The sequence below is a fragment of the Fulmarus glacialis genome, unplaced genomic scaffold (genome assembly GCF_000690835.1).
Source record: "Fulmarus glacialis isolate BGI_N327 unplaced genomic scaffold, ASM69083v1 scaffold5661, whole genome shotgun sequence".
Lineage (NCBI taxonomy): Eukaryota > Metazoa > Chordata > Aves > Procellariiformes > Procellariidae > Fulmarus > Fulmarus glacialis.
Genome location: NW_009190753.1, coordinates 11,536 through 31,108, shown reverse-complemented (window position 1 = coordinate 31,108; position 19,573 = coordinate 11,536). Strand labels below are relative to the sequence as shown.

The window sequence follows — 19,573 nt, the reverse complement described above, 5'->3', positions numbered from 1 at the left end:
TCGATTCAGATGGTCACTTATATATTGCCTTACCACTACGACAGCTCAAATGCCTGAACAAACTGAACACTGCAAACACAAAGATACCAGGTATCTCCAGACAAGTACACTACAGAATGTGAATCTGCAAGTGATCACAGTTATCTAACATGTAAAATGTCAAGCATGAAATCAGACTGACCACAAAACTTATCTAGGGACAGGAAAACAAAGCATAGCCTTCCTCAAAGTCTGACAGCAACAAAAATCCTACTTACACAAAATGCATCAAGGAAGGTATAAATAAGCATGGATTTGAAAAAAAAAGGTTAAACTTGATTTGATATACAGAAATAAAGATGGATCTCAATACTACATTACAGTTACTTCAGCGATTTTAAAATGCTCAGCACAGGGCTGTTAGATTCCCCAGGTCTTGGCTACTTGGATGATTTTAAAAGTATTTCACCATCATGAGCAGTATCATTTTTTTAATACTTAAAGAGTGAATTGAGAGTTATTCCAACAGCTGACATTTCAAATAAAAAGAATCCAGAAAGCAGAACTAAGCAACACCATTCTATACACTGTTAAATTATAAAGACAAAGAATTAACATTAAACCCGTATTGTTCAGACCATCACAATACAGAGTAATCTATCAGCTGAAACAAAATTATCTTCCAATCATCTCAGTTTTCAAATTGTGCTGTCTCTCAAATTCAAGATAACTTGAAAGCTTGTTCACTCTTTAGCCTATTGGGCCAATGTTTCTTATCTTCTCCTTTGACGTAGAATCACTAGAAACAAAGAACCATCCCTAATTTTACAGGTTTTTTTTGAATGCTATCTGTAGGTTGAATTTTGGAAAGAAGGCAGATAGAAGGAAAGGACAGGAGAAATGACCTGGTATGCTTTTCCTACCACATGTGCTAAAATCAGAATTGAAACATTACTAAATGCTATCTTACATAAAAACACTGTGAAACACACATGGAAGTTATTCACAGACCAGCTGAGCACAGAAAGCACTTCTGGAGACTACCTAGCCCAAGCCCCTCAGCTCAAAGCAGGATCAACAACGGCAGGTTGCTCTCGCCCTTGTTCAGTCACATCCTGAGCATCTCCAAGGATGGAGATTCCATACCTTTCTGGGTAACTTGTTCCAGTGTTCACTCACCCTCACAGTAGAAGCCATACACCAGTAATTGCACATCTTCAGACAGTTACTAAAATTACGACTGTACAAGGTCTGCCTGAGATGGAGTTAATTTTCTTCATAGCAGCCTATGCAGTGCTGTGTTTTAGATGTGTGACTGACGTGCTGCGTTGATAGCACACACCAGTGTTTTGAGTATTGCTGAGCCATATTTGTAGTGTTGAGGCTTTCCTCTTCCCCGCACTCTGCTCCCTGGCACCCACCCCACAAGTAGGACAGGGGTGGGCAAGGAGCTGGGAGTGGATACAGCAGGACAGATGGCCTGAACCAGCCACACAGTGTCTCGCTCAGCAATAAAAGCTCAAGAAAAGGACGAGGAAGAGGGGGATGTTGAAAGACCTGTGGAGGGGTGACCCCAGCTAGCAGCTAAACACCCTGTAGTGCTTGCTAACCCCCTGCCCACTGGACAGGGGAGAAAACAGGAAAAGCAAATGTGACAAAACGCATGGGTCAAGACAAAGATAGTTTAATAAGTGAAGGAGGGGAGGGGAAGTGGGGGGGCAGTGATGCAAAAGCAATCACTCGCCACCTCTCACAAGGAGACTGATGCTCAGACAGTCTGAGCAACACCCACCTTGGAAGACAAAACATCCCCTCCAGGTTTTATTGCTGAGCATATCTCTTTGTTCAATTTGGGTCTCTGGAAAACAGAGAAAGCCTCAACACTGTGCAAGCACTGCTCAGCAAGAGCTAAAACTCTGGTGTGTTATCGACACTGTTTTAGTCACAAATCTGAATCATGGCACCATACTGGCTGCTGTAAGGAGAATTAACTCCACCCCACTCAGACTCGGTACAAGCCCCAAGAAAAAGTCCATGGGAAAATACTCCTTCGTTACACAGTCAACGTAACTCCCACAATATATATGCAATATTGGTGCTATACATTGGGACCTTCAGGTGGACAGCTAACAGACTACAGGTTGGCTGTTCTGCAGAGCTGATACAAGAGGACAAAATAATGAAAGCAGATCTCTGTACGACAGACTGCAAACACAGCCCGTCAGTCATACTCATCAACAGAAAGTTTAAGGCATTTACACACAGAGTGGTGGGAGCACATGCAAAAGGAAGAGGTTAGTGGGAAAAAAAGTCTTCCTACGCAGCACAAACTATGAGATTCCTGAGATGTACCCAGGACCTCTTTTCCCTATGATCACCTGGAGTAACTTCTGGAATACACATAGACACACTGTTGCTTATATAGTTTATCGTGGTTCCAGACCCACTTCTTCTGGATATTCAAAATATCCGAGAAATAAAAAAAAACTTCTTTCATTTTGTGTTTCCTTACTATTCTTTAGCATCTTACTTTTGTATGGAAAATCTTGGTCTATAATTTATTGGACTATAATGTAATCAAGACTCTGCAGACAAAGAGAAGATTGCTTTCATTTTATCTTTTACCCCAATTACAATCACAAAAACTGTAAAAGAATATTAAAAATACTCTACTACCAAGGATGATTTTGTAAAGATCTAGTCTAATACTGGTATCAGATTTCAAAGGAGATACCTTGAGAGCATTTATTGAAAGAGCTTAATATAAAAAAGCTTATAGTTAATGGAAACTGTCAAACAGATGCATTGAAACAAGAAGCAGCATTTCTTAAATCTGAAATTTTCACCTTGAAGACAAACACTACATTTTTAGATAAGCCACAAAGACAGAACTCTCTGCACCAAGAAATGCTTATAAATATTTTCATTATCTTGCATAAATTCATGCTTTGTATATGTCTGTTCTAGATTCCTAGAATCCTGTTTGCTGTTTTTCAGCCACTTCTGACCATTCCACACAACAAAACCGTATGAGTCTTCACATATTTGAAGATTTCTTTCTTGCAGTGTCCCAGTTAAATGAACTAATACAAGAATTAAAAAGCCCACAAAGTTATTCCCTCTTTCCTGCTCCTTATTTATTGCCCTCTGCAGTAGATCTTACATGACAGATCTTGGGCAGTTACCACCTTCATTTTGCAGCCTTATTATCTTGCATTGCATACTTCATTAGATGTTTGAACTTCCAGGAAGTTTACCAATTTGCAGCACATACTAAATTGGACTGAATGTGAGCCTAGGAGTATAGCAGTAATTCTCGAGAACATGCAACAAAAATGAAGCTTTTTAAAGCTATGCAGATTCTCTTTCACATCGAGGAAGATCTCTGCAAACTAGGTACCAAAATATTAAAAAAAAATTCTAAAAGCATTTTGTCATAACTTAGTGCTCCTTAACATTACAATCTTGTTTTCCAAGGAAAGAACCTTCAGATAAATGTAATTTATATACACACCTCAAGTGAATCCGGCCCTGTATTCTTAAGTAATAACTTACTTAATGTAGTAATTTTCTGAACGTATACTATTTAATGCTGCAAAACCATTTGAGACTAGTAAGAGTTCCACTAATTTGCTAGTTAGTTTGACATCACCTGGAGTGGGGGCTCCTAGCCTACCATCCTCCTAATAAGCCATGTAACTAGAGAACGGGCAAAAGAGCATTTACCTTCATGAAAGGCTGACACTGCAGCTAGCTTGGTTTTCAATGAGGATGTCTGGAGGCCAGACTGATTAATGTAGAAGGTATTCAAGCAGCCTGGGTGTGGTATGTACATAGGTTCGTAAGGTTCCAATTGTTTAGCCTCACACCATCGTCCATTTGAAGTCACATGAAAAAGTCCACTCAACTTCACAGTTAGGAGACCTCGACATTTTCTCAGACACACCAGCTGCTGGATTTCTACCCACTCAGAAGCCAAGCTGGAAGTGAGAGAAATTCTCTATTGGGATGAAGAATGCCCTGGTTCTAGGTGAGCAAGTCTGGAAAAGTGCTGATTTTGTGAGGCAGGCAACGGCCTCCGTTAAAAGAGGGAGGTGAGTTTTCACTACTGAGAAGTCTTGCATCTACAACTCTAAAAACAAGATTATCAAGGATAGAGCTGTATCGATAGCTTCTCGCACAAAAGAGGAAACATATCTCTTGTTATTTCTTTCTCTTTTTGCACAAATTACTATTTTTTTGTACCAATGACAAAACAAATGCATCCCAAGTTTGCTCACTCTAAATGAAGTGATTTGTACTTCTGACCCAATATCATGCACATATTACAATGCAATTTAATGACTTTTTCCAACAATGAAGGTATTTTTCCCCCATTCCTGTAAATACTCATTTCTATTATTTGAAAACCCTATTGAATGTCTCAGATAAAATTAACATTTTTATTTTCCCTTTTCAAATAGGTAAGAATACAAATAGTAGCTTCCATGAGAACACAGCATTCTCTTAATTACAGATCCATGTATGATCCATACAATCCACAATTAATAGTGTGAAGAAACTGGTTTGCAGAAGGAGGACAATACTTCGAAAGAAACAAGCTACGCTTAGGCTTCTGCAAGCTTTAAGAACTTGCTCAGTTACAAGTAACTACTAAGCAAGTTAAGTAAAATGGTTAGTACACTATTAAGAAAATTACAGTCTTATGGCAGTAAATAATTATCAGGAGCAAGTTATACAAATTCTTTACACAAATATAAAATACGCACAATTCCTTTTACCATTAAAACTTACCTATTATAGTATCTGCCTCCCATCATAAACTGATTGTTTGATGTTGGACATATTTTAAAACGTTGAATATTTTCACTGGTCCGAAAATAAAGTGAATAATCACCAGGTGTATTATCTGAAGGCCTCACAAGAAAACTGCACACCTGACCAACTGAAAAGATATCATAATAGTATTACTTTTCTTAGTGTTATACATAAACCCTTATCAAATCTGTTTCCACATAAATTAGCAAGAATTGCACACTTGAAGAAATACAAAGTCTATAAAGTGAGTTACAACAGTGATGGCAACTAGATGAACTAGTACTAAACTGCCAAAATTAAAGCAAAATGGTTTAGCTGTAGCTGGCAACCTAGCCATATCTTTGCCACCTCTTTACAAGAGCATACAAAAAAAATTTTACAACATGTTTTCAAAAATTAACAACTTCTGTTCTAATATTTCAAGTATGCTATTTAACAATAGGGGTCAGAAATCTTGATGTGTTCATTTAAAGAAATATTTGCTCTATGAGAGGGCTAAAAAAGTTTGTAATAATTTTCCTTTACGTATATAAAAACATATTCTCCGCAGCAGTTTGATGAAGAAATCAATACGTGAAATAATTTATTACACGTATATTAATTAAAAAAAAATATTTCAATCAAAAATTATTAAATTAACTGTACTTGAGAACATACTCAATACTCATAGCCATAATTGTTTTCTTCCAATGTAGTATTCTACTGAGGTAAAAACCACAGGGGATGGTCAGACTAAGACACTCATATATGTCCACACATAAAGGGAAATTTTGCCACAGTTTAATGCGAACAGGATCACTTTGTGCTATTTCACTACCACTGTATTTCAACCAGAAATACAAGTACCTGTCATCAGCAAATTGTAAGCCTCTTGTTTGGAGATCTTCCCATGGAACCATCTTAACAAAGATGAAGAGAAAAATTAGAAAGCAAGACTACCAGCTCTCTTTTTTGGCTGTGGTGACATCCAAGGCTCTGGCACCTATGAATTGATCTTTATTTTAAAAGACCTAATACATATAGATGAGATAATCAGTGATTATGCTACTTAATGATTCTGTTTTACCAACAGCATGAAAAACCTAACATTAACAGGTATATAAATAAATTAATTTCAATAAAAATGTCCAACACTTGGAGTTGATGTTCAAATCCAACTGTGTTTAGAGATGAAAATGAATTGTCTACGTGATAGATAATTTGATAGGCATTATTTGAAGTCAGTCTCATACGGCAATTTACTTGAATCATGAAATCCAAAGCTCAAACAAGGAAGTTAAACACTGCACAGAAAAACTCAAACTGAATTTTGCCAGAAGCTGTGGAAATAAAACCTAGCTTTGTTAGAGTATTGAATACAAACTGCTTTTCATCTCACAACTTGTACCTTCCCAGAGTCCCGTGTCAGAGCAGTGTCCTAAAAAAGTTCAGCAGCCTCTGTCCAGCCTCAGCCTGAGACTTATGACTATACAGAACAGCTTGACATGCTACAACTTAATAGCTTATTCTGTCCTTTAAAGGAAAGCTAAAAATATGGCCTTTTTATGTACCAGAAGAGAGCTCTAGTTGTAACTTTCTTTCTATACTACCTTTAGAGGATAATTTCTGGCTACTGGAACATTCAAAGGAATCACTGTCTCCCCAGGATTGCTCCGAGTTGCACAAATAACTGTGGACAGACAGTATCAGAGCTCCAAGCATCTGCTACAAACTACTTTGCAAATAAATAAATAAGAAAATCCTACATTTGAAGGCATCCCTACTGCCAAATTGACTAGCAGAACACTAGCAAACAGTAAATAAACCACAAATACACCAGTGGTTTTCTTTCTCGTATTAGGATAATAAGAAATGCCTCCTTCAGCCGTCAGCCTCTTGGAGACCACAAACTGGGCAACGGAGAAAAAGCAGCAGATGCAAATATGGCAAGCAAATGGAAGACAGATGAAATAATCAAGCCACTAGAAATTTTTTTGAACTTTCTTTTGCCTCTCATCTTTACTGCTGAAAATAATCTATCAACAGCTTGACATACCAGTACATTGTTGATCCTAAATTGTATTCAATCTTTAAAAATTTTAAGTATTTAAGCAAATAGAACAAATCTTAAGTCCTCCAGCTTTCTCTTTAAAGCTTAAGTGTTATTACATGAAGCTAACAGAGACAAGCTGTAACCATCACACTATCATTTTTCTGATGGTACTTTGCTCTCTCTCCAGCATTTAAGAGTTGCACAGATGTGAAAAAAGGTTACCTCTAAGGCAAACACTATGTTCAAGAAATACTCCATTGTGCATATTTTGGCTGAATGTGGTCATAGAGAGACTCGTCTTAAAATTTTAACACTGCAAAACCCATTAGCAATAAGCATACCTATTACACAACTCTCTCATTTAATTATCCATGCATCTTCAGCAGCTAGTATAGAAAAATATCTTGAGATGAAAAATAAACCTCTTTGGTTCACCTTCCCAAAAGTTGGCAAATCTCATAGCTGAAGTTTACAAACAGTTATGATTGCTTTTAATAACAAAACAAAAATCCTTACATTTTGCCTTCATGTGGATCTTCTTCTCTTCCCTAATGAGAAAATTAACATATTAAGTGCATGACAACAGTACAGCTCAGTTTAAAAAAAATAAACTTCATAGGCTAAGACCTTCTGTAGAAAAAAAAACATTAAGAAGTCTGAGACATTTTTGAACGAAAGGGCTTACTGCAGTTCTATGAAAAGAAGTTTTCCCCTTCATTCACTAAGTGGAAATTCAGCAAAAATATGTTATTTCAGAGGATTGCTTCTGTCATGTTTTAAGTCCTTCTTTAGCGGTGGTAACTTTTTAAAATCTCAGCTTTCCTAAGCTGATATATCAGTCTATAGTTCAATAGTCTAGTACTGCCACTTCCATTTAGCCATTCACATCCTGACACAGATCTGTGAGAAGCATCTGCAGCTAACACTGCTATTAGCAAAACACATGTACTATGCAGGTAAATATTATAAAAAATATTTGATAATATTTGATTCCAAAGCTATGCTGAGCTTGTTAAAAAAACCCCAACAAATCTTCCTCCTCCCCTCCCCCCCCCCCCCCCCCCCCCCCCCCCCCCCCGCCCCACTTCCTTCTGAAGATATTAAACCACCTGATCCCTTATAGTAACTAAATTATCTGCAGGTCACCTGGTTAGCTTCCTGAGCCCACACAAGCCCTTTTAGGTATAATTAACTCCTCAATACATTTTTAACACACACTCCATCCTTAAAAAAAGAGGAAGACCTACCACAATGCAAAATTACATTCTGTACAGCTTGTGAATGTTTCATGGCAAATATGAAAAAGAAATGCAATTAAATGAGTAGCAGATTCTTTACCAGGACAGTCGAATTTAAGAAACTGCCTAGTAAATTTACAGCACCATTCATTTGTATTTCTCTTTGGACAACACGTGAAGAAGCACTTTTTTGATACTGAATTAAGCTTAAAGGTTTGTTATACTATTTTAGAATGAGTAGATGCAATTACTAGGTTTAGAAAAGTACATAACTAGAAAACAGGCAATTAAATGTCACTAGTTTTGGTTTATCTCAGTATTATTTTACCAAAAAATCTCATTCAAGAAATTTGAATATAAAAATTACTTACCACTTCCTCTACAAGGTCTTCTACAATAAGACCTTGCTCATCTGTCCGTAGGTTTGTAACCCACATCCAGCCATCTTCCAATTCGTTATGGACAATAAACATGTCTCCTTTAAGGAAACTGAAGAGGGTTACAGCAAGATTTAAATCAGAGATACAATCATAATATAAAGTTTAATGAACACAATGAATTCTTGAGTATAATTTTCACAAAACATGTGAGAAAACCTCTTTGTGAAAAAGGCATGGATTGATACCCCAAGCACATCATGTGTATTTTTCCTTACAGTTAAGTGGCTACTATATATAAATATTTATACTTTTGATTTACATTTAGTATCTAATACATACTTCAGTTCTGTCAACTGCAAAGTGTGCTAAGGATGTATAAAACAAAAATAACACCACAACAACATTAAAAGATAGTAATATTGTTCTTTTATCAAAAGGGATCAAATACTAAACACAAGTAAAATAACCACAGATACCCTTAATAATCTATAAGAAAATAATACTCCTTTCATCAAAAACTAATCTTGTATAATACAACCTGTGGAGTATCTATTCTTTATGTTCTCACATATGAAGACAAGTGCTACAAAGAGCATACAGAACAGTTACCAGACAAGCCATTTAAAATCTTAAGAAATTACTGAATTGCAGGCTTATCTCTCATATTCTCATACTTTTCTGTTAACTCTTACTCAATTAGCTACAAGAAAAGCAGAAATAAGAAGCATTAACATGTATAAAGGAGTTTCATTTCTGGAAGGTTAGTGTAAGTTACTCCTTAAGTGTTATCCCAAACTCAGGTCATATGAAAACCTTTCACTGTAGCAAGACTTATCAATCAAGTTTGATGATGCATCAGGGTACAGGAAATAGCAATAAAATACTGAAGCTCATTAACTACTATTTCAGTCCAAAGTTACAGAGCAAATTTCTATGGCATTTCTCTCATTTGAAGTAGGCTAACAGAAAAGGCATTAACTCCAGTACAAAGCAAAGAGCAAGAATTAAAGAACAAAAAACAACAAACCACTACTGAAAACACAGAATAAGTTCTGCTGCTAATGAACCTAAATCCTAAGAATAGGTGACAGACAGCAAGAGCACCCTCCATCAGCTCCATTACAAAGAGCTATACATTAAGTTACTGCATGGAACACAGGCTGAAATTAACCTGTAATACTTCAAACTTTCTAAGTATTAACTACGATATTAAAATTTTAAGTCAGGATTCTCTGAAATGCATAAAATACTCAAAAGCATATTAATCTGACCTAGAACAAACTGAGAACTAGGTCCCAGCTATGCCACAGAGCTATTTTAGCCATGTGGATCTCAAAACCCAAGCACAGAACTTTGCATTTTAGCTGTATCCTAAAAGAGGGAGAAAAAGTATCATTTTCTACAATTTCTGTTATGATAGCAAAGTAATAAAATGCTTTTTCCTCTTAAGTTGGTAGGTGCAATAAGGCACTTAATGGACTCAGTTTATCTTTTTATTCTTACACCTAGTCGGAAGCCTTACTTGCAATATGCAGTTAGAGAGTCCCTTCCCTGTCTTACCACCTTTTTCTCATCTGCTTAGAAAAACATAATCTCAATATCCTCACAGCATTCTTTAAAGAGGTCAGATAGGACAGGACTGTGAACTTTGGGATAAATTTCCATCCCAATGAGGATATAAAGCTCTCATATACCTTTCCTTCTATCTTAGGCTAGTGCTCCCAAAAACAAGCCAATTCCCAATTCAATCGGTGTGTTAAATCAACTTATAAAATCGAGACTGTCTCATTAGAAAGATTAGAAATCTCTACAAGTCTCTTTCAAATCCTCCTACTTTTCCATCTGAAAAAAAAAAAAAAAAAAATTCTGACATCTCAAGAAAGCAGTATCAATTCCAAGTAACCAGCACATGCTCTTCTACTGGATATGGGACTGTTGGTTTTGTTGCCCCTCCACATCACATCTCATGAAAATGCAAGAAAGGTGGGGAGTACAGACAATCTCTAAGAAATTACTGAGGTACCAATGTTAGAAAGGAAGTGAGTAAGAGTTAACAGAAAAGTATGAGAATATGAGAGATAAGCCTGCAATTCAGTAATTTCTTAAGATTTTAAAATTATGGGAGATTACACATTTAAAAGTATCATTTGTTCAATACAAGACTCTTTCCAAAAGGAGGGAGGGATGAGAAGGGAAGGGAGAATCATTCTTGCTCCATTTTATGGATACAGAAGTAAAAAGAACTCAGAAAAAATAGTCAACAAGTTTCTAAGCACAGGTAAGAAAATGAATACTAGAACATTAAAGGCAAAGCTTTTTAAACATTGTTCCTTTTTTCTTATTTCAAAGAAGGCATTAAATACTCTATTCTTCCATTTATGAGTAGTCAATGCTCACATTCTCTTTCTAGTGGTCAGAATTGGTTTGGCTTGAACTATTTATTTGCTATTAGTTAGTTCTGTGGCAGTTCAGGAAAAAAAGCCTAGCTCATTTATTTCACACGCTCACATGAGGCATTTCTGCACAGAATTCTTTCATACACAAATTTACCCTCTCGGAGAAAAATGTAGGGCTTTATAAAACATACTTCAAAACTATAACATTCCTAATTTTATTTCTATAAACCTAACGTAACTTCTTTTACAATTAATACAGACAAATATACCAAGAATAAAAAGTCTTATTGCTATTTCCAACAAAAAAAAACAGAGAGGCATCATCCTTTAACCTAACTGTGTTAAGTTCAAGATGCAACTGCATCGTATTTGCATATGAACACATACTTAAATCATTAGTATTTATAAATACTTTTGAGAATTTCGTAACTGCTACTATTACTAAAACATACCTTATTTCATCAGTTTCTGGCACTTTGGTGTAAGGTAGAATTGCTCTAACTCTCCTTCTGTCCTCCACAGGCTACAATTTAAGAGAAGAGAGCAAAGATAATACTTTTCGCTCTTTCTAGTGTAGAATCCTTCTCCCCAGTGCTACGCTATTCTGAGGCAAAGGACTGGTAACAGTCACTTATATCCCAACTTGCCAGTTTTAAATATTCAAAGCTCAAAACCACTGAGAGCTAGAAAAGCGTAATTCATACAGTTAGCTACGAGAGCTCTCATTTTGTTTAACCTCCCAGCATGACAGATAATGTATGTTTACCATCTTCAAAATAAATTACCAGTAAGATAATTCCCATAAAGGTATACTTAGAGTGGAAATTTCCAGAAGTTTAACATTCAGAAACATCTTTATTTACATTTTTGGTTTTGTTTGGGGGGGGCATTATGCACTGCTTTGTTTCATTTTAATTACTTATATTGTTTTAAGGATGGGCATGTGAAAGAAGCCCCATTTTCAGAAACCTTGGTTATTTCCAGGATGCATATTGTGAAACCATGGTTAGATACACAAAATATCACAGAACAGTATAGGTCACATTACAGTGGTGCTCTTTACTAGCCAAGAACTGCACATTTTCTTGTTTTTCTCTGTTTACTTACAATGCTGTTACTACATTTGCAGACAACTGCAGCACCTGACATCTAGCTTTCTCATTACACATTTTCATTATGTAGCAATTTTTTTTTTTAATCATTACTTTGTATCAGTAAGAATGCATTTTTATATTCCTTATACTTCAACATATGCTGACCCCATGTAGAACTACAGGAAACTTTCTACAATGCTTTTTCCGAAGAAAACTATGAATGGTTATGAAAGTTACTAACTTTTAAGTAAATGACACTTAAAAATTTTACTAGAAAAATTTTACTACTTGCCTCTGGAGGTGCTACCGGAAATAAGAGCTTTTCCCCTTTCAACAAACAGGACACATGACTGTAATAACCGATTAGATCCGAGAGTGAAGCAAAACGACGTCCACCAATGTAATAGTCTCCACACATTGCAATAATCCTGTTATTAAAAAAAAGAAGCTTGACATAAGAAAATTTTTTGCTACCAATTTTTTTTTTTTTTTAAGAAAAAAGGAAATTAGGATAATGTTTAATTTTTAAAGCAGTGTCTACATTCAGCAAAATGCAATATTACAAGCTCTCTATAAATATGTAAGTAAATCTTAGCTAATTAATGTTTCACCAAAAATTGCAGATATATATATCACATGATACACCAGTATTTTAAGACGCTAAGGGAAGTGCTGTTTCACAAAAAAAGCCAGTACCTTTGTCGGAACTAAATGAAATTAAACAGAAAAATGTAATTGTGAGTGTCCTGGAAAATTGAAATAATGCACTAGTAGACACAACAGCGTTATTACTTGTATCATGCAGGACATACACCTTTTATAACAGGCTTATATAAATCTAACAAAGTATTAAAATATTTTAACAACAAATAACTGCACTTGGTTGTACACTGTAGAAAACAAACACCTTCAAAAATCAGTCACTTTCTTACAGGCCCAAAAATCTTCCTTCTCAGTCAGTTCTTGGAACTAAATTATTTCTCCCAAACAGTGATGTAACATGTATACAAAGATGAATCTTCAGAGATGAAATCTAAAGTTTTTAAGCACATCACATTGCAAGGGGAGTTAGAAAACAATGTAACTTTAAGGACATAGGCTAGATCTTTTGGCATATTTTCTGTAAGATTCCTTGGTAAATTATTCAATAGAGATTAGGTTCTAAATGAAATTTAGTGTTTCAGATTATTATTTCATCAAGCTTAAATGAAACCTTTCTTCAGAACTCTAAGCTAGCAGATACAGAAAGACTTCTGCAATCACAGAAAATTCTGAAGGACAAGATTAAAAGATAAATATTTTCCTTCAAAATATTTTGTATCACTCTGACTCACCAAAATAAGGTAACACTTCAGTGAAAGAACATTTAGTTTTAACAGATTCAGACTCTATAAATCAATCATATGCTGCATGAGCACATATGTCTCTATGCAACTTTCAAAAGGCACCAAAAGAATTAAAAGAGTTTAAGAAACTTGCATCTAAAATGTTGGGATTTCAGCTGCACAGAAATCTAAGAAAAGTTTAATGTGAAAAATAACACTTTTAGGAAACAAAATATGAGGGACATTTTTTAGCAATGGAAGCCTGCTGGTAGCCTGCAATTGGCAAGATCAAGCTTTGGTGGAAACAGCACTTCTGCTCTGTGGGACATAGGAGATCCATCCCTGTATTCGCTTGAAATTACGTTAAGGCTGCCATTCTTGAGGTTGACAATGTTCCTGGGTGTAACACTTGCCTATCTAATAACAAACAAAAATATACACTTGGCAGTCAAAGAATGAAACTGAAAACATGTCCAGTCTCTGAAGAACAGTATTAACTAACAAATTAATTCCCTTTGGATATTTATCTCCATGTGTTTTATGGGTCTCAGAATGGAAGATTCTTTAAGGTTTGAAAATATTCTAAGGACCCTTTCCTTAGGGAATCGGAAATCATTAGATTATATTCTATGTGAGATGCCAGAAACACTGTTATGGTGGGCATGAACCCATAGTCAATTGCCTGATACTGGCTTCAAAAGGAGAAGTTACTAAAAATAATCCAGGATGCTAAAACAGCACTAGAAAGCAAGTATTAGCACAGTTTACTTTTCGCTACATAGTAACCAGCTCCCAAACTAGTATCAATATAGCTGAGAGCTGAAATTGATAGCTCAGATGGCAACATGCAAACATGAGATACGATTTGTGTGCTACATTGTCTGCACTTAAGAGAATTATGCCTTATGTCAATGGTAGATCAGGACCTCTGGCCACAATCCATCGCACAGCAGATGCAACCAAAAACTCCCTACATTTGTAAACCATGCACATAGTGGCTCATATGTCGTATTCTAGGTAATTCACACTTTCAGAAGTTGAAGAATTGGCTTTGAATTTGTTTGTTGCTATCAAGGCAACTGACAAAGATTTCTTTTACTGCTGAAGAAACATTTGCTTTCCTGCTTTGTAAAGATGAACATTACACTGCAGCACTCCACTTGCTGACTAACCTTCGAGCTCTTCTCAGAGTACATCTCATTTACACTAAAGAATAAATGAACTTACTAGTGTGAACAGTTTCACAATGGTAAAATAATCCTAGTTACAACTTTGGATAAAGAGTTACTTATATTTAGAACAACTAATTCTAACACATACTGAAAGCTGTTTCCAGCAAACCTGCAGATTATTAAATACATAATCTCTTTGTTTCTTCTTGGGTTTTGGGTTTTTTTCTTCCTCAAAATTAAGGAAACAACCAGATATGCTGGCACTTTAAAAATGTCCTGTGAGCTATGATGGCTACTACGGAACAGACTCAAAACAATCTCCTTGACTGACTAATGAAACCTGCATGTTGCTTTAAGTCTATTCACAACCGCTTTAGACAGGCTTCTCTATCCAGGTGTTGTTGGTTTCCTCACATTTTTGTTCTTTAAAGTAATTTTTAAGCAGCATATTTTAAAACAATTAAACACAACTAAAAAGCTGTACCATGTAAGAATAGAGAGTCAAAAATATTCAATTATAATACAGTGGTTGTTTTTTGTTTGTACTCTATTGTGTTCTAAAACCAAAAATAAACAGATTACAGTATTTTAAAATAAAACATTTAATTCTCACCTAAAATGATTGACATTTGTTTTACTAAGGAATGAAAGCACAAATGAACCTGGTCTCCGATCACTCTCTCGAATAAGGTAACTTCCAGGTTTTCCCGCTTGTCGAAGACGTTCTTCTGCAATTGTTCTGTCAAGTTTTCCATGATACCACCTGAAAAAAGAATAACAATGGCTGTCCTTAGAACTTAAGGTTTTTGCTTATTCTCAAGAACAGACGTATGAAACCAACAAAAGCTTTCAGTCAATACTGATGTAACTCCAAACCTTTGTTTCAAAGTTACCCCATCTTTACATGTTCAACCTCTCAGTCTACTTATTTCCAATAAACAATATTTTTAAGACAGAATAGTTTTTCAGGTAACCTGCTTCTCCCAACAAACCATCCCAAGGGGTGGAGGCTCTATACATGTCATCAGCTCTTCTCTCCTCCCTAATTTGATTATTTTAAATAAACAGAACCAGAGGTGACTGATCTGACTTGGAAGACTTGTATTTTAAGACTACAGGGGCTTCAGTTCAGGCTGGATTTTCCAAAAGCATAAATTGATAAGTGGATTGTAATAACCTGACACAGATACTGCTGTAGTAAAGCCTGCATTTGACAGCAGTCACCAGACCACCATCCAGCCCCAAAACGGTCTTTCTTTAATCACAATGCATATCCTATCTATTAAAAGCAAGTGCAGATGCATGGCAAATCACAGACTGCAAAATATGACAAAGGAACACTTCAGTCTAGAGCAAAGGTTAGACTGTTACCATTCAAGCATTCATTTGCCTTACCTCAGTTTATTTACGTAGCTTTTGTCAGACCACTCGTTCTACTCCAAATGATCAAGTACTAGGTTTTTTTTTTAAAAAAAAAAGCAGCAATGGAGAGCGCCATTCAAATATAAAGCCAAGCATTGTTCTCATCACCTTCACAAAACCACAGCATTTTCCGGAGCTACATACTGTAATAATTTATTAGCTCTGCATCCATCAACTAACTATGCTTAATTCAACCTTTAATTTCTACACTCAAGAAAACATCAGCTTCCATACAGCCACTGTTTTAGACAATTTAAATCATTTACCACTTCAGACCATTCGCCTTTTAGTTCTAACAGTTCACATACATCTTGCAAGAGTCACAAAAATGCATTTTGGAAGAGGTATGTAAATAACCTTTTGAACTAATATATGCGAGAGTACCAAAAATTGCACAGATTACAGTTCCGAAAAAACCCCGAATAGCTGGGCTGTTGATAAAATCTGGCCACAAGCATTTTTTTTCCTATGAAATAGAAGCAAAAGTTTTGAGAGCTTTTATCAGAATGAAAATCAGATAGACTAAACCGATAAACATCATGTATGCCAGCAGAAGCAGCACCAGCATAGATACTGTTTACCCTGGCAAAGATGTGCGCCTGCTAGTATGGCTCTCCTTTGCTTCTCTTCCTCATCCTGATCAAAACAAGTTAAACCAGAAAAAGCGCTGTTGTGTCTGTACAACGTGCAGCACTTGAGGCTGCTGCAGGCCGAGTTACCTCAGTGAGATCCCATCTCATCCCATTCCAGAACAACGCAGCCTCGTAGACGGAAACATGTCACTTAAAGACGGTCTGCAAAAAAGTGGATCACACTACCCCTACCAGGAGGGTCCTTTAGGAAAGGAAACAAAATCGAGACCATCTATTTTAAAGTACCTAGGATGAAATATGCTGCTCCTCAGTGTGGACAGCACGGCTGAAACAAGAGTTTGTTCATTCCCAGTACATGTCACATGAACTGGGCTTTGCTGTTCTGGATAGACCGACTTTCATGAAGTAAGAAACTCCCCAGAGACCCAAGAAACCTTCCTGATCAAGAAATTCTTTGAAACCAACATTCCATGAAGCCTATTTTAAAATAACAATAGGTTCACTAAGCTTCTATTTGTTCCTATTTATCACCCACTTGAGAAAAATAATCTTAACTCTGTTGAAAGACACATTGTGTTATAATGCCAAACTTAAAATTACTAATAAAAAAATATACTACGAAAACAAAAACGCAGGATTACTTGCAAACAAAACACTCAACCTTTCTGTAAGGAACCCAGATTTCTTCCAATGATAGCACAAACTTGGGTACTCAAATTTTAAGACCAGAAGCTTTGAACAAAGAGGACACCCTCCTTGCTGGTGACAGCAATACATATATACTGGTATATCCCACATATTGGGGATCACTTCCTCTAATGCCAAACAGGCTATATATATTCTCTCCCATTCAACAGTTTTATATCAAGCATAACAGAAGACGTTTATTACCAGGTAAAATAGAAGCAGGGTTAAAAATTATTGCTTCCCCATTTCAGAAAAGGTTTGCTTTCTGAAATAAAAATTTCTAGTTAACTTCTAAGCGCAATTAAATTCAGAGTCCCCAAGCACATATCTGAAATATTAACAGCTGATACAAAATACATTGCATTTTACAACTCGCTATGCATTAGTGTAATGCACAAACTACTCCAGTTACAGAAATAAGCATTAACACTGAATTTAAGTACCAACTGATATGAAGATACAAATGGCAGTAGAGCAATCAATATTGAGCAATGATAGCAGAAAACAGCTCAAGTGATACCCTCTGTCGATAGCACGCATCTTGTAAAAACACACTGAAGTACAAGCTTTTAAGATACCATTAGAGTATGAAAAATGCTTGTTGGGAAATAACTGCTTTTTCCAGAGAGCAGAGTTTCATCACTAGACAGAACCACTTTATTCAAGCAATATACAGCATAAGAGTGTTGAAAGGCTTCATTTTTAGAAGTGCATGTCTGGTATTTCATCCAGCTATCACCTGTTTACAATATTATATGAAGATGCACTCTGCAACCTTGCATCATTATCTTCAAGTAGTTTGAGAGTAAATAGTAAAGATTATTTTACAAAATAGCAGTACTCGATCCGATTTAAGGATATCAAGTGCCCAATTAAGGAGCGGCATTATCTTGTTTTTAATACTTCTGTTAATCCTGTTAGGATTTTTTTGCTTTGAAATACATCCATAAGTCAGTTTTTCTGTGAATATTGGCTAATGTACTGAGCGCAAATTCATACTAGTGAAAAATGTTAATTAATAATGTCCCTTATGCTGTATAATCAGTTATAAAGGAATATCCATCCAATACTCAATGCTATCCAAAGAAAGTACAACAGAAATGACTAAACTACAGAACCTGCCCTACGCATTGTAATTTCATCAGAGAATAAAGAGTGCAGAAAACTCTGAAGGATAGGACCAGGCTACCATAAATTCTGAAATAAAATAAATCCCAGATCCTCTGGCTTTAACACTCAATCGGGTTTCTCAATGCAGCTTGAGTTCAGTTTTTCTGCAAAAATACATCACAAGAAACTACCTTTCCTCTTCAGAGGCGCTGCACCATTTTGAGTTTTATAGGTCAAGACCGACAACTTCAGCATTTTTAACAGCTTCAAGTTTAATGTGCTCACAATTAGAAGCAACTCGTAACCAGATCTCTTGATTTACCTCAAATACAGCTTCTGAACAGACGTAAAAGGGCGTCCTACCTACAGTGCACTACAAGGCTCATGAAAGGAATTAAGGTTTGGATAGGAGGGTATCAAATAAAAAACCTGCCCAGCTGTTCGTAAATATGAAGTTGCCCCTGTGGCTGTGACTTACCAAATGCGTGCACTCAAAATCATAACTCACTACCACTTAGATGTATATCCTCCACCATCACCAAAGACAAGATCCCTATCATTTCTAGTCAGTCACCTCTGCTTGCTTGCTGAGTCCTATCTAGGAACACTTTTGTATTTCTAACATTAGCTTTGCAAATTCTTAAATGCTGACAATCCACTGTTTTCACAGTGTTTTGAGCAAACATAATCAAATGACATTGTGAATCACAGCTAGTGCCCCGACAATACAATAGCTATTATGAGATGCCTTAAAAGAGAAAACACAAGTAGTCTTGCAACAGAATGTTGTGATCCAACTATGAAATGTCTTACTAACTATAGATCCCAATTTACGTGGTTGTTTCCATGACCACCCGATTAATTGCTGTAACAAACTTGTAAACTTGTTACCTAAATTGCAACCTTTATTTTGCTTCTAAGAGAGTACCAGTAGTAGGCTTCCATGTTTCACAAACAAGTCAGAAGCTGTGCAAGAAAATACTCCCATCTGCCAGCTTAAATCAAAAGCAGCATGTGCAAAACTCCAACCCTATGTATCACAATCTTAATTACAGCAAACAGACCGAACGCAGATACAACAAAATCACAAACAGCTTATGTACACACAAAAGCAACATACAGCTGGGTAGGAGAACAGTCCCGACACTACAGCCACAGCCACATCGTGTGGCTGACAGCCATAAGCCAGGTCGTGAACCTCATGAAATGAGCTGCACTGCAGTTAGAGCTGTGACCTCTGGCCTGCAAGCAAGAGCTCCTTAATTTTCCAATGCTCTGAGGAAGATGCTGGGTACCAGACACCCAGTCACACCAGCCTCATTAGGCC

The 19,573-nt window shown here is 36.2% G+C and overlaps 1 protein-coding gene across 1 annotated transcript in view; it reads right to left on the bottom strand.

Annotated features, from left to right (window-relative positions):
* The window catches only part of RASA1 (RAS p21 protein activator (GTPase activating protein) 1), a gene marked incomplete at its 3' end in the record, with an annotated part of 45,313 nt that overhangs the window by 23,493 nt on the left and 2,247 nt on the right, over nucleotides 1–19,573 (bottom strand). The window contains exons 2-8 of the mRNA XM_009586394.1: nucleotides 15,048–15,197; nucleotides 12,230–12,365; nucleotides 11,296–11,366; nucleotides 8,439–8,556; nucleotides 7,346–7,377; nucleotides 5,644–5,696; nucleotides 4,774–4,924 (exon numbers count right to left, since the gene is read on the bottom strand). Of these exons, the coding sequence (XP_009584689.1) occupies nucleotides 4,774–4,924; nucleotides 5,644–5,696; nucleotides 7,346–7,377; nucleotides 8,439–8,556; nucleotides 11,296–11,366; nucleotides 12,230–12,365; nucleotides 15,048–15,197 (711 nt within the window). The remainder of the gene's footprint in view (nucleotides 1–4,773; nucleotides 4,925–5,643; nucleotides 5,697–7,345; nucleotides 7,378–8,438; nucleotides 8,557–11,295; nucleotides 11,367–12,229; nucleotides 12,366–15,047; nucleotides 15,198–19,573) is intronic.